Source organism: Monodon monoceros, unplaced genomic scaffold, assembly GCF_005190385.1.
Source record: "Monodon monoceros isolate NGI ecotype Baffin Bay Population unplaced genomic scaffold, NGI_Narwhal_1 Super_Scaffold_3, whole genome shotgun sequence".
Lineage (NCBI taxonomy): Eukaryota > Metazoa > Chordata > Mammalia > Artiodactyla > Monodontidae > Monodon > Monodon monoceros.
Genome location: NW_021703780.1, coordinates 100,278,072 through 100,292,839, shown reverse-complemented (window position 1 = coordinate 100,292,839; position 14,768 = coordinate 100,278,072). Strand labels below are relative to the sequence as shown.

The window sequence follows — 14,768 nt, the reverse complement described above, 5'->3', positions numbered from 1 at the left end:
CAATTCGTTGACCAGCATCCGAGTAGGGATGCCTGGGGGGGCGGGTCTCTCTGCTTCCTGAGGCCGCTGCTATTTTCTGATCCGAGGAGAACAATGTGCGGATTTCCTACGGACTCACAAGCAGCTCGGAGGGGGTGTGGGGGGAGAGCACGGGTGGCTGCAGGGGAGGGGGCCAGACCACATGGTCTTGGGCCCCATTCACGGAGCAGCTAGCATGCTCTCCTGGGACGGTTCCTCCCGGATTTCAAAGGGGGAGGGGCACCAGCCACACTATGAGGGCGGGGCCAGAACAGAAAGGCGGGGCTGGGAGAGAGCAGCCCAGGCGGGACAGACGCCACAGCCGGCCACAGGCCAGGCACCGCCAGCGGCTCGCTGCCTCTCCGGTGTGTGTGTCTGTGTGACTGAGTGAACACTAGTGTACATATATGTGTGTGCACGTGGGTGTGTCTGTATGGGGGGGCACCCAGGCCAGACCCCCCGCCCCTCCCCGAGCCTGGGTCTGCTCACCTGTGAAACAGAGAGGCCGCAGCCCACGCCCCACTCCTCCCAGGGGCGCCCGGAGGCGGCAGGTGTGTGTGGCCAGGCCACCCTGCCGTTTTTGCTGAGGGTCAGTCTTTACCCTGCTCTGATCCCGTTCCTGGCCCACCGGCTGGGTCACCCATCCGCGTGCAGTGTCTGGGTCGGCAGTGTGCCCACGGCAGGCCTGGAGCTGCACCCCCAGGTCCCGACAAAGGGGAGCAGGGCACCTGTTCCAAGCCGGCCTCCTGCTGGCCCTGGCTCCTTGTCTGCGGAAGGGGTTATGGACCCCTGACACCCCCGCGGACGAGGTGAGGACACAGCCCGCACGTAGCACCTGCCCAGTGACCACAGGACCCAGGTGTGGTGGCTTTCTACTCGGGACAGTCTGGAGGAGGACCGGGGGTGCAGGGTACGTGCGGGCAGAACTTCTCAAAGCTGTCAGCAGTTCCCAGGGGGCTGGAAACCTGTTCTTCTGCAGGGTTCCAAGTAGCTGAGAGTCTATGGCCGCCAGCCTGGTGGGACGCTCACCCCATCTCCCGCCAGGAGAGGGAGGAGGAGGGGGGCTGAGCCCCCCGGTTCCCCTCCTGCTGCCCCTGCGGGAGGTTGGCCCAGGGGTCGCTGGGCCAGGGGAAGGGGCTGGCCCTGCTGGATGGGGCCAGAGGTGCTGGCAGGGCATCTCCCTGTGTCTGGGAGTCAGAAAGACAAAGGGGAGCGGGGCACCCGCAGCGCCACTCACTCGAGCACGTCGCGGTTGAACTGCTTCTGCCGGTTGCCCAGGAACTCCCCGATCATCTGCCGGCTCAGGCCCTTGCGCTGCAGCAGGAAGTGGGCCACCCCCACCGGCGTGTCAGGCACGAAGCCGCGCTCGATGAGGTACTGGACGCCCTTCTCGGGCTTCCTGGGGGACAAGAGATGGGCTCAGCCGGGCGCTCCCACCCCTCCAGCTCCCCCAGCCCTCATTCCCTCCTCCTCCACGGCACCCTGTCCTGCCCCACCCTCAGCCCACAACGCAGGGGAACCGGGATGGCTTGGGCCCTGCAGGAGGGCTGGGCCGGCGCAGGAACACGGAGGGTGCCGGGGGCTGGGGGGGGCACAGAAGGGCCCCACCCCTCCCCGCTCCGTGGTCCCCTCTGTGCCGAGCTTCCAGGCAGGCTGGAGGGCCCCGCCCAGCACACGCTGGCCGCCTGTGGCACGTGCTCCGTGCCGTCACCGTCTGAGGACCCTGCACGCCAACTCAGTCCCCACACGACTCCCTGGGGTTGGCACGCTTGTCACCTGTGCTGCCCGACAGCCACGTGACCTTGCTGGGGACTCGAGTGCCCGTGTCGTGAGACTTGTGTGTTAACACAGTCGGGCGCCTGGAACGCTGCACGCAGTAGGTGAGCAACGCCCGGAACGCTGCACGCAGTAGGTGAGCACCGGGAAGGTTTAGGATAAACCTCAACGGACGGCAGAGGACATGGAGGCGCAGTGCCGGCCCCACCTGCAGTCAGAGGCCTGAGGCGGGGCTGTGCCGGCCCCACGGGGCTGAGCATCCACCCAGACCAGGAGCCCGGGGGCCGGGGCGCCCTCAGGGGCTGAGCAGTGAGCCAGCAGGTCCCTTCTTCCCGTCGGCCTCGGGGCCTGGTACCGGCTCAGCTGACCTCACAGGGAGGCGGTGGTCGAAAGAGACAGGGCAGGGGGAGGCGCCACTGACCCCTCCCTCTGCACCTGTGACCCTCGGAGGGCGGTGTCCTCCTCTGACGAACCCGGAGCTGCGGAGCCCTTGGGTATACCCGGCACCCCACGCCTTGCCCCAGTGGTAGAACTCAGTGTCCTGCTGACCCCTGGGGGCATGGAGGTGAGGGCCAGGATCCACCTGCCACCACCAGACGTGCGCTGACAGCGGGTCCCGCAGATGCCGTATTTCCACACGCAGGCCGACCTCCAGCCTCAAGATGACCCTGCTATTTTTATCCCAGGTGGCCACACACCCCAACCTTGCGCCCAAGAGCTGGGCAGGGAGCGACTGCCGGCCGCCTGGGTCCTGGCACAGGAGTGGTCACCGAGTGGCCCCGTTCCCCCCACATCCCTGTCCCTCCCGGCAACCCTGGGGTCTCCACCCAAGAACCGCCCCAGCCCCAGGCTCTCCAGGCACTGGGCTACTGGTGCTGATACAGCACCGGGGGTGGGGTTGGGGGTGGGGTGGGGCGGGTCGCGCTTCCTCACCGCCAGCTCCACAGCGGCCCCCGCAGGACCCCAGCCCATACCTGACCGCCCCCCACTTCCACAGTAGCCCACAGATGTGTTTTCTTCGGCCCACACGACGTTAACAGAATTCCAGTTGGTCGCCAATGTTTAGAAACCGGGAGCTTGGATTTCCGGCTTCTCTTGAGAAGACAGCGTGGCAGCCCCTGGCCTGGCTCCCATGTGAAAGTGACTGGAGAGCCCCCTCTCGGGCGCCCTTGTCACCCACCCGGGCCAGCCTGGCCCACCGAGGCCCTGACACCATGCCTGGTCCAGCCCAGCCTCGTCCTGCCGCCCTGGGGTGGCTGCTCCCCTCTCCGCCCCAGCTGCTCCTGCCTGTGTTCACAGGCCAATGGCATGCAGCCTCACAGCTGCCAGGCCCACCCTCAGGGCCCACAGCCTTGTGGGAGGGGCAGGCTGCGCAGGGGCCGTAGGATGAGGACTCCCCACGGCCTAAGTGCCGCATGCCGACTCTGTGCCGGGCGGCACTCTGGATGACAGCGGCGAGCATGACTGGCCTCGAACGCCCGGCACGACAGCTGCCACCGCCCAGTCTGAAGGGCAAAGTGGCCGAGCGAGGGTGGGAGGGGTTCTGGCAGGGGAGGCAGAGGCCTTCTCTGAGCAGGTGACACAGTGACAAGAGCGCTCAAGGAGCTTTTTGGTGGAGGCAATGGCGAATGCAAAGGCCCTGAGGTGGGAGTGGGTTTTGTAGGATCGAGGCCATGAGGCTGCTCCAGGGCTCAGAGTAGGGCCCTGGGGGCGGGGCAGCGGGGTGGACAGGCCGCAGGGGCATCTGGCTCTCCTCTGAGTGGGATGGGAAGCCTGGCATGCTCTGAACAGGGCAGTGGAGGGACCTGGGTGCCCGTTTAAGAAGCCGCCTCTGGCTGTTCTACGGGAGCCCAGGTAGGAGACCCTCGCAGGCACCCCAGCATTGGTGCAGGAGTGGGGGAGGAGTGGCGGGCTCAGGACACCGTCTGGGGGCAGCGATCACAATATATGCTAGTGAACCCGCGTGTGAGCCCGAGGGCTCCAGCTCTCAGCCCGAGGCCAACGGGGCAGGAGCCGCATCCACCTGGCACCCTTCACAAGATGCTGCAGGAGAGGAATGTGGACTGACCAGGCCACGACCAGAGACCAGGGGCTCCCAGCAAACTGAGAGGAAAGGTGCTGCGGCCGGAGGTACAGGCGGGGGTTCGGGCGGGGGCTCCAGGCTCGGGATGCGCGCGGCTGGCAAGGGGAGTGATCTCCCTGACCGTGGAGAGCCAGCACTGATGTGAGTCCCTGGCCCGCAGGATCTTGCTGGCCCCCAGCTGCCCCACGTGTACTCCGTGGGCCCTGCTGGGCAGGGGTCCTGGGTCCACTGGCCCCTCACAGGGCTCTGTGCTGACCGGAGCAGCCCAGATGTCCTGCGTGGGTAAGTCACACACTCGGTCTGCTGCTCACCCACAGCCCTGCCCACCGCCCTGGGGCAGTGAGGGGCACTGGATGGGCTCGGGCCGAGGCAGGAGGGTAGAAGGCACGTCCTGTGGGGCTCCGAGATCCCCCAGAGCACCCAGGGGACCCCATGGAAAGGAGCCTCTGCCTGCCTTGTCCCTGAGACACTTGATGAGCGCAGCAGGCCTGGCCAACACGCAGCGGACGCGGCGAGTGAACAGAGAAGTGCACTTCGCTGTGACAGAGCCCACCCGACCTGGCAGACGGGCTCGCCGCCACCCCCAGCAGTGGCTCCCCCTTCCCTGCCTGCGAGCTTGAACGCGGCTCCAGGCCCTCGGGACTGAAGAGGCGCAGCCTGGGGCCCTGCTGACTGTGCACCCTCAGGGGCCAGCGGGGGCCCGGCCCACACAGCGCATGTCCGACCAGAGAAACAGAACGTGCTGTGTCTGGGGCTGGGGTCCACGTGGCTCTGGGAGGGGCTGCTTTGGCCCGTGTTCCCAGGACTCTGCCCTAGAACCTTCAGGGCCTCCCAAGCCTGCAGGACAAGTTCTGGCCCCTCGCCCCTCATCCACTTCTCCATTCACCCCAGGCATCCATCCAGCGCCTGCTCTGGGTGGGTGTGGCACCAGCACACCTGTGGTCTAGACAAAGTCCCTGTCCTTGAACACACATCCTCACTGGAGCGCGATGAACTCCCAGGAGAGACACTCACAGGCATGGCTCAGATCCCAGCTCCGCTCTCTGGCTGGGTGACCTAGGGCAAGTTACTTAACCTCCCTGTGCCTCAGCCTCCCCACCTGGGTAGTGGGGACAGTGACAGTGCACGCAGCAGAGTCACTGTGCAGATTAAATGAGTTAATGCCTCTAAGTCCTTGGAAAACACGCTGGTTTTATGGCTGTTTAAGAAAAGGGTCAGCACTAGGGCAGAGCTAAACCAAGGGGAAGCCGTAGTGACCACAGAAGGCCTGGACTTCAGATGGATGGGGTGAGAAGGCGCGGTCCAGAAAGGCCTCCTCGGGAAGGTGGCGTTGAACCTGGAGCCAGGAAGGAGGTCCCTGGGGGCGGGAACGACCAATGCGAAAGCCTTACTGGACACGTAACAAAACGGGGCACACCAAGGGGGGAAAGTGGTGCGGGGGTGGTGGTGGGATGAACTGGGAGAGTGGGATTGACATGTATACACTAATATGTATAAAATGGATAACTAACAAGAACCTGCTGTATAAAAAAATAAAATTCAAACAAAAAAACGGGGCACAGAAAGGCGGAGTAGCTGTGCACCAGGCTGTCCAGCGAGGGAGAGCCAGGTTCTTACCCCTTTGCTCGTAGAAGCCCGTAAAGTTCCACTCTATGCTCCCAGCCCAGGGCTGCAAATCTGCTCTGCCCACCTCTGCGCAGCCAGCTCTCCCCATCTCTCCGGGTTCCCCTGACGACTCCTTCTCTAGCTTTCTGACCTCCACCCTCCAGGACCAGCATCAACGAGGTGCAGAGGCGACATTTTCACCATCTACACCTGACGCGCTTCTGCATCCCGGGCCCCCGGGCCTCTGCCCCTCACCCCCACTGCCCGTCCGCTGGGCCTGCGAGCAGCCTCTGCTGTCCCCAGGTCCAGCTTTTCTCGTCGACTGTGCCAGGTGAGCACGTGCAGACCACAGTGGTGCTACCCTCCTCGCACCTCTGTCCTCGAGCCTGAGCCCGGGGCTCTCGGGAGGCGGTTACTACGAGGCCGGGCTCTGCACCTACCTAAGGACCACCCACCTGCCGGAACCCCTCTCCTCCCAGCAGGGTCTGCAGGGGCCACAACGGCTCCTCCTGTCGCTTTCACTTGCTATAGCAGCTGAAGAGACATGGACGTGGGCGTCTGCCCGGCACCCTGTTGGCCTCTGGATTTCCCACACCCGCCTCGAGCTCCGCCCCCTGATCCCACGGGCTGCCCGTACTCCCAGCCTGGACGGTCAGAGTGCTGCACCCCGCTGACCACGGCGAGCGGTTCAGAGGGTGCCGGCGGGAGCCTCTCTTCCTGCAGGGCTGCCATGAGGTTGGACCACGAGCCCGGACTACTGGCTGCCCTCCTGCCCTGAGGGCGCGATGGTGGGGCACGGTCAAGAGATGCCCAGTGGCTTTTCAGGTACACGAACCAGTAAGGCCCCTCTGCTTGAACCAGTTTGATCAGATGCCCATCACTTCCAATGAAGGGCCTGATGCACACTGAGACCAGCACGGGGTCTGCACAGACACCGGCAGCGCCCGAGGATGCCCCGAGGTCGGAGGCCGAGCCGTCCCCGTGCTGTTCTCCCTGGCCGCAGGGGCGAGGGAAGGACTCACCAAGTTCAGCACCCAGAGGCCCTGCGCCCGGACGTGCCCTTCAACTCCGGAATCTAGGCTCGAACCCCTCCGATATCCTGCAGAGAAGCGGCCACCTCCCGTCGGCTCGCGCACCTGCACGGCCAGCAAGCCCATCGCCTCCCCACACTGCCTATTTTATCCAGCTCTGATTTTCACAAAGTTCTTTCTGATATTAGGAACCCAAGCTGAACGTGGCTGCCGGGGTCTTTTTCGCACTCACCCCAGAGACAAGGTGGAAGAATTACCCTCTGGCCCTCATGCACTATTGGTGTGAACGTAAACTGGTACAGCCACTGTGGAAAACAGTATGTAAATTCCTTAAAAAACGAAAAATAGAGCTACTGTATGATCCAGCAATCCCACTCCTGGGCATATCCAGACAAAACTGTAATTCGAAAAGATACACGCACCCCTATGTTTGTAGCAGCACTGTTTACGATAGCCAGCACGTGGAAACAACCTAAATGTCCATGGACGGAGGAGTGGATAAAGAAGATGTGGTACAGATATATACAACGGGATGTCGGCCGTAAAAAAGAATGAAACGTTGCCATTTGCAGACCTAGAGCTGATCATACTTCGTGAAGTCAGTCAGACAGAGAAAGAAAAGTAGTACATGATATCACTTGTACGAGGAACCTAGGGAGTTCCCCGCTGGTCCAGTGGTTAGGACTCCGTGGTTCCACTGCAGGGGGGCCCGTGTTCGATCTCTGGTCGGGGAACTTAAGATCCTGCAAGCCGTGCAGCGTGGCCAAAAATAAATAAATAAGTGGAACCTAAAAAATCATACAAATGAATCTATATACAGAACAGAAACAAACTCACAGACATACCGTAGAAAACAAACTCATGGTTACTAGGGGGAGGAGAGGGGGGAGGGAGGGACAAATTAGGAGTATAGGATTAGTGGATACTGGGAGTTCCCTGGCAGTCTAGTGGTTAGGACTCAGCGTTCTCACTGCCATGGCCCCAGGTTCAATCCCTGGTCGGGGGACTAAGATCCTTCAAGCCGTGCAATGAGGCAAAAAAAAAAAGAAAAAGAAAAAAGAAAAGGATTAATGGATACAAACTGCTATCCATAAAATAGATAAGCAACAAGGATTTACTGTAAAGCCCAGGGAATTATATTCAATATCTTGTAACAGCCTATAATGGAATATAATCTGAAAAAAAAAACCCAACTAAATCACTTTGCTGTATACCAGCACAATATTATAAATCATCTACACTTCAGTTTAGAAAAAAGAGAAGGAACTGGCATGGCTGGAACACCCGTGGGGCCTGCCCCGCACTGCCTCCCTCCCTGAGGCCCTAGGCAACAGCCAGCCCAGACCCGCGACAGCACTCTGAGGGTGGCGTGGGCCGGAGGAGTGGCTCACGTCAAGGGGAATAGGACCCTGATCTGCAAAGACCCAACTCAGAGTGCTCGTCAGAGAGCCACAGTCACTTAAACCGCCAGCACGTCCCGTACCAGCGGACGGCCCGGCACAGCCAGCACTTCTGGTTCTGCAGCCTCGAGCCAGCGCCTGGCGTCCCGCGGCCGGGCTCCCAGCAGCCACGCCTCCCAGGCCACCGTGAGAATTTGGCAAGATGCTGCACACGAACTGCTCGGCACCAGCTGGCAACTTAACACGCATCTACGCAGGCTGGCTGTCACCACTGTCCTCTTCACTGGTCACAACAAACGTAACGCCCAAGGCGCACGGAATCAGGAGCCCAACCCGGGCTTTGCCGCTTACTGGGAGGCTGGCCGATCCCCGAGCCCCGTGGATGTTGGAAGGATGGAACCTCGGAGCACCCCAGCCTCACGGCAGGGCTCTCTGCAGCAGCTCCAGCGGGCAGTGGCCGGAGGAGCAGGCAGGTGGCGGCCCGGTGCTGGGCGGAGAAGACCCGCCTCCAAACCAAACGCAGGCCCTGGGCGGGGAGGGACCTCGGAGGCCAGGTGAGCAGCTCCCTGCCCGTCAGGAGTCCCGGCACACCAAGTAGTCTCCAAGGCCCGACTTACATGCTCCTCAGACAAGAGGCCCTCAGTCCCTTCCGACGGCACCATTCCATCAGGGGCGGCTCTGGGGATGAGGACACTCGTCCAGAGTGGGGAGAGGGCTGGCCTGGCCCATGGTCACCTGGGCCCGCACCCGAGGGCAAGAGGGAGGGGCGTGAAGGAGCGGAGGAGGATGAGGTGAGGGGCACAGGAGCAGGGCCCTCCGTGGGCAAGCAGGTGACAGGCCCGGTGAGGTCCCGCTGGGTGCCCCTCCGGGCTGTGGGGTGCGGACCCCAGCTCCCACCGCTGTGGCGGACACCGCAAATATGAGGCTCCGCCCCCTGGACTCTCAGTGCACACGCGAGGCCCAGTGAGCGGGCGGGGCCACGGAGGCCATGCTCCAGGCCGCAGTCCCTGCACTGGGCTTTACGAGGGTGTGTTCAGGGGCCAGGCGGCGGTGGCGTGAATCCCAGTCTGGCCATCCACCGACCGTGGGACCTCGGGCAAGCTACCTCTGGGCACCTCACCTCACCCAAACTGTAAAGCGGACTAGTGACGGTCCCCTCCCTACGGTCTCCCGTGAGCACAGCGGGCTCGTACAACAGCACCGGGCACGTGTCAGTGCACGCGGGCATCAGCCACTCCCGTGCTCCATGCTGCTCTGTCCGCTAAGCCACCTCCTGGGTCCTCTAAGGCCCGAGCCCCAGGCCCCCTGCACTGGCTCCGGACGCAGGAGCCCCGCGGACCACAACAGCTGCCATCCGCTGCACCCTGGACAGCGGCTCCTGGTTTCACGGTCTCTAACCCTCATTACGCCCTGTGGGGGCAGGAACCTCATGGCCAGTTTCTGGGCGCAGCCAGCAAGGCTCAGGGTGCACGGAGGTGCCGAGTCCCTGCAGCGGATACGCTGAACTGGGGCTGAAACCCTCCTGCCTCGGCTCCCGGCTCCCGGCCCCGGCCCGGTGCCCAGCGCTGTGAGCCGGACGTGCAGTCCTGGAGCCTGGGAGGCGCATCTGGATGCCAGGCAGACTGCAGCAGCCTCCTCTGTGGCCCCGGGGACAGCCCCTCCCCACCACCCTATTTCATTTCTCGGGTTTCATTTGTTTTCCCTCTCTCCTCCCCAGCCGGCTACTCACCCACTTTGGATCCAGCGCTCAGGCCCTCCACATACCCCCTGGAGGGGGCGGGTGTCTGTGCTGGAAAGCTCCCTCCCGGGAGTGGGTGGGACCTGAGAACTGTTTGAAAGGCAGCCTGGGTGTGGGCCTGGGTAGGGGCTGGGGAGGGAGGGAAATGGTGGGGGGAGGGGAGACCCACAGGGAGAGCGTGCAGAACAGAGGTGGGCAGTGGACAGGTGGAGGTGAGAGAAGGGTGCCAGGAAGGGAAAGGACAGAGGCGCTAAGGTCCGGCCTCCGAGGGAGGGGCCCCGGCCTCGGGCAGCAGGCTGCTCAGTGTGCATCCTCGCCCAGCGGCTCCAGGGCCTGCTCAGGGGCATCCGGCTCCCAGCTTCGCTAGCCCCGCACAGGGCCTGGCCCTCTATCTACTCGGGTCGGACCGCCAGCCCTTTCTGGGCATGGTGAGACTCGGGAGATGGCCGGTGGCCACAGCGCTGTGGTTGCGCCTTCAATCCTCCAAACAACCCCCTAGGTGGACAACCAAGGCCGAGGAGGAGAAGACTGAGGACGGCCGGAGCTTGTAGCCGCACGACCTCCCAACACCTGCCCCGCACGCCACTCGGAGGAGCCAGCCTGCCACCCGCCCCTCTCTGCATGCGAGACCCGCGTCATCCAACGGCGGGCTCTGCAGCTGGGGGACCATCCTGGACCCGCACTGCCAGGGACGCAGCCGCCAAGCACGTGTGGCCGGTGACCGCCTGCACTGCGGCTTGCCACCGGGGGAGCTGGACGGACTGTGGTTACCTTCAATCTGAACTTAAACACCATCTGTGGCTGGACCTCACCTCTGTCCCTCGACTTGTAAAGGGGCGAGGTCCCCCAAGCTCAAGGGGCTCCAGTGCAAAGTCCACCAGGAGTTTTCATGGTCTTAACGAGCTGACTCTGCAATCCATGTGGAAGAGTAACTACCAACAAGGGCCAAGACCACTTTTTAAAAGAACAAAAGAGTGGTTTCTGTTCTAATACAAAAACATATAAAACTGAAAGTCTGATGTTGGCAAAGGAACACACAGAGCCTCTACCCACTAGCGTGGAGCATCGCAAGGGTCTTTCTTCTGTTCAGGGCTGAGTCCAGGCCCTCTACACAGGGCCTGGCATGCAGCAGGTGTTCAATAAATATGCGCCAAGTGAACGAAAGGATCCAAGCACAGGCCCTGTTCACGTAGGAATTAGATGGGACTTCAAGTCAACAGAGAAAGGACAGACTACTCAGGACACCGTCTGCGGACAACCAGCTAATTTACAAAGAACTATAAAAACGGCACCCCTCACCTTGTACCGTTCTCCAAACCAAACGCCAGGTTGAAGTCCTAAAGGATATAAAACAAAACTAAGAAAGTCCTGAAGAAAATATTTTAAAACTATATTATGACCTGGGGCGGAGCCTTTTAAAATAAAACATAAAAAAACAAAGTAATAAACAAAGAGAACACTGATGAATTGACTACATATCTATAAATATTGAATCATTACGTTGTATGCCTGAAACTATGTTACATGTCAATTCCACCTCGATAAAAAAAACGCAAAAAAAATTAGTAACTTCTGACCAACAAAGCATACACAAAGTTAAAAGATATATAATTAAAACCCACTGAACTGTACACTTTATAAAGGTGAATTTTATGGTCTGTGAATCCTATTTCAGAAGTTTAAAAAAAAAAAAAAGGCCAGTGACAGGAAAAAAATATTTGTAATTACAAAGGATTAGTATCCACAATATATAAAGAACCACTTATAAATCAAAATGAGAAATAACAGAAAAATGGGCAAAAAATAGAAACAGGCATTTTGTAGGACAAAAAACCCAAATGGCCGAAAGACACACATACGGATGCTGCATCTTAGAAGCAGGCAGAGAAATCCAAATTGAAACAATAGAGACACTATTTCTACGCTTTGATTGGGGTGGGAGACAAGGCTGAGTGCTGTCCACCGTGTGAGGAAATGGGCCCTCCAGGTCCAGCTTCAGGCTCTACGTCAATGGACAACACGCCCACGTGAGACCCAAACACTGCCTCCTCCAGCTATCCCCTTCCCCAGAGACTCGGGAGCGTGTGGGAGGGGCAGGTCCACGGTCACTGTCATGTGGTTGGTGACTGTGAAAACATGGGAGCGAGTGGCCAGACCACCCTGGACAGCCGCACGTGGACCCCACGTAGCAGCACACAGACCAGGTGGCCCGCGGCACCAGTGGGAATGGCCTCCAACAGCAAACCGCGTGGCAGCATCACAGGGGGGCAGTGTGTGTGGCCTGGGCCCAGGTAACGTCAACAGGGGCCACGGGGACAGCAGAGAGGCTCGGGCCCAGCTCGCCACACGTCTGGCGCTGCTGAGCATCCTATACGCCCGCTCATCTCCAACTCACACTCCATGAGGTGGACACTGTTGGGCTCAGCGCCACCATGCAGACGAAGCTGCCGTGGTAGAGACCGAGCTGCCCAGGGACACAGACAGGAAGTGCAAGGACCGGGGTCTGCACCCAGGCGGCCTGGCCTGGAGCTGCGCTCTGGACCACACATGCACAGAAACCCTAGCTTGAAGGCTTTCAACTTCTACGCAGAGCGGAGAGCGTATTCATGCGTTACAGGTGTAATTAAAAACTAACAGAGCCAGAAAGAACCTACAGAGACCAAGGCTGCTCGGGTGAGGGATGCAACTTTTTCTGGCCTCCACCCGTCCACCCAGCTGGGACTCCCACGTCAGGACACAACGTCTGCCAGGGACGAGGGAACCTTGGGCACTGGGGGAGCCCCCAGGTCATCCCAGCCTCCCCCATGAGGGTCCGAGATGATCAGGGAACTGGCTGTGCCTGGAAGCAGGTGGGGGCAGGCTTTCGGGACCGACCTCAGGATGGGCTTGGCAGCTCACGACCTCCCCGTTCAGCGTGCTGTTCTGGCCACGGACTGCGTGGCAGTGGGACTGGTCCTCACATGCAGATGGAGTCTCAGGAGAGCACCCCTGGCAGGTGTGACGGGTCCAAGACTCTTAGTCCTTAGCTGATCGAGGACCAGTGACGCCCAGCCCCTAGTGGCTCCTGTGGGACTGCACAGTTCCCCCATGCCCGCCCTTCAGGACAGGTCGCTCTGAGTCCCCCAGCCGGCGCTGGCAGTTGCACCAGGGATGGCTCAGAAGTGCCCCCCAAGACTCTCCACCCCCATCTAGCAGAGGAAGCGGGGAGCAGGGAAGCACAGTGGACAGGTGTCAGTAGCCACCAAGCAGGCTGGCCACATCCCCTCCACGTCCCCCTCCCCGGAGGAGCCAGTGCCAGGCCGGCGTCTGGTGACCCCAAATCCAGAGGCCCTGTGGATGGAAGTGAGGAGAAATCCGAGGTTTAACAACCAGAGCCGCCAGTGTCCTCTCCGAGGGACTGCTCAGCCCGCCTGCCCTTCCACTTGCTATTTTCAGCTGTGCTAAGAATAGTGAGCTTTAAATACCAGCCTCCTGCCCCAGACCTGCTCTAAAGGCTGCCCCGACGGCGCCTCGCCAGAATGTGGCGTGGCGGCCATGCCACGGACCCAACGTACAATCTCCCAGAGGGCGTAGGGCCTACCAGTGCCCTGCTCCCGGGTGCGGGCCCGAGTCCAGGCTGCACGGGCACGGGCACGGACCTGCACCCGGCCCGCCCCTGCTCAAAGACCCCCGTGCCCGCACCACCCAGGGCCAGACGCGGGCGCCAGTGCGGTACAGCAGGCGCCACACCATGCGCCCCCCACCCCGGCCCCACCCCGGAGCCGCCCCTCATCCCGCCCGGGCCGCCAGCGGCCGGGGACTCACTTGTTGAAGAGGTTGAGGCCGATGCGGTAGTGCCGCCGGCGGATGACGTCGTTGCTGAAGGTGGGCGAGTCCCAGCTGTTGCGGGTCTCCTTGTGGTAGGTCTGCTTGCTGAGTGTCTGCTCGCGCAGGCTGTCGCGGGACGAAGACTCGGAACTGCAGTTGATGGTGTCGTTGGAGTTGGACGTGCTGTTCAGGCTGTCGTTGTCCCCATCCGAGTAGTCCGACTCGGACTTGCTCTGCCTGTTGGCCGAGCCATTGATGGCCAGGTGGCCATCCAGGGGCCTGGGCGCCCGGGCCCGCGGCTCCGGCTCCTCCCGGGGGAGGCCCCTGGGGGGCCCATGGGGGCCGTGCTTGGGGCTGCCCTGCGGCCCGCCCAGGCCGCGCTCGTAGGCGCTCTGCCTCTTAAGCGAGCTGCGGTCCGAGCGGTCGCTGAGGTCCACGGAGCTGTCGCTGGGCGGCTCGATGGTGAGCAGCGGGAGGTGCTCCCCGCGCAGCCGCGGCTCCTGTGGCCCCAGCGAGGGCGTGCTCCGGCAGCTGGTGTCTGTGTCTCCCTTGTCGTCCTTGTGGGCCAGGGCCCAGTAGTCCTGGGCAGCACCCCCGGGCCGCAGCCGCAGGTCCGACTCGGCGCTGGACGGCCGGCGGCCCGCCTGCATCGGGGGCAGGGGTGGTGACAGCTCCTCCTCGTCGATGTACAGGGTGACGTCGCTGTACGAGGCGGTCATCTCGTCCAGCTGGCGGTGCTCGGCGCCATGCAGGGCCGGCGAGGGCTCGGCGTCCCGGGTCCGCCCCACGTCGGGCACGGGGGCCCCCTCGGTGTGCAGGCTGCGGCAGTTGAGCGCGTCGTCAATGGACTCGGCCAGCGACTTCACCTGCCGTGAGAAGGCGTCCTCCAGCTCCGTGATGGCATCTGCGAAGTCGCCGGCCGGGGCAGGGGCCTGGAGGGCAGGCGGCGGGCCCAGGTCTCTGCACTCGGCCGGCACCAGGGCCTCCAGCGGGGCACCCTTGTCGGTCACTGAGACCTGTTTGCCCTCGAAGTAGGAGCTGTGCACCTTCTCCGGCCCCTCGAAGGAGAACTGCATCCTCATGTTGGACAGCACGATGCGGCGCGACATGCGGTTCTCGGACATGGAGCTGCGCAGCCGCTCAAAGTTCTTGTTCATCTGGTACTGGCGGAAGGCTGTCTGGATGGTGCGGGCCGCATGGCGGGTCACGAGGCGGCCCCCATACTTCCGTTCTAGCATCTCCACCTGCGGGGGAAGGAGAGGAGCGTGAGGACGGCCCAGGAGGCCCAGCACATCCCAGGGGTCAGACCC

At 62.0% G+C, this 14,768-nt stretch overlaps 1 protein-coding gene across 8 annotated transcripts in view; it reads right to left on the bottom strand.

Moving 5' to 3' along the window:
- IQSEC1 (IQ motif and Sec7 domain 1) overlaps positions 1-14,768 on the bottom strand; it is a 158,760-nt gene that overhangs the window by 22,428 nt on the left and 121,564 nt on the right. For all 8 annotated transcript variants that reach the window (XM_029242081.1, XM_029242078.1, XM_029242085.1 and 5 more), the window contains 2 exons: positions 13,456-14,702; positions 1,256-1,417 (listed from right to left, as the gene is read on the bottom strand). In XM_029242081.1, coding sequence (XP_029097914.1) covers positions 1,256-1,417; positions 13,456-14,702 — 1,409 coding nt within the window. The remainder of the gene's footprint in view (positions 1-1,255; positions 1,418-13,455; positions 14,703-14,768) is intronic.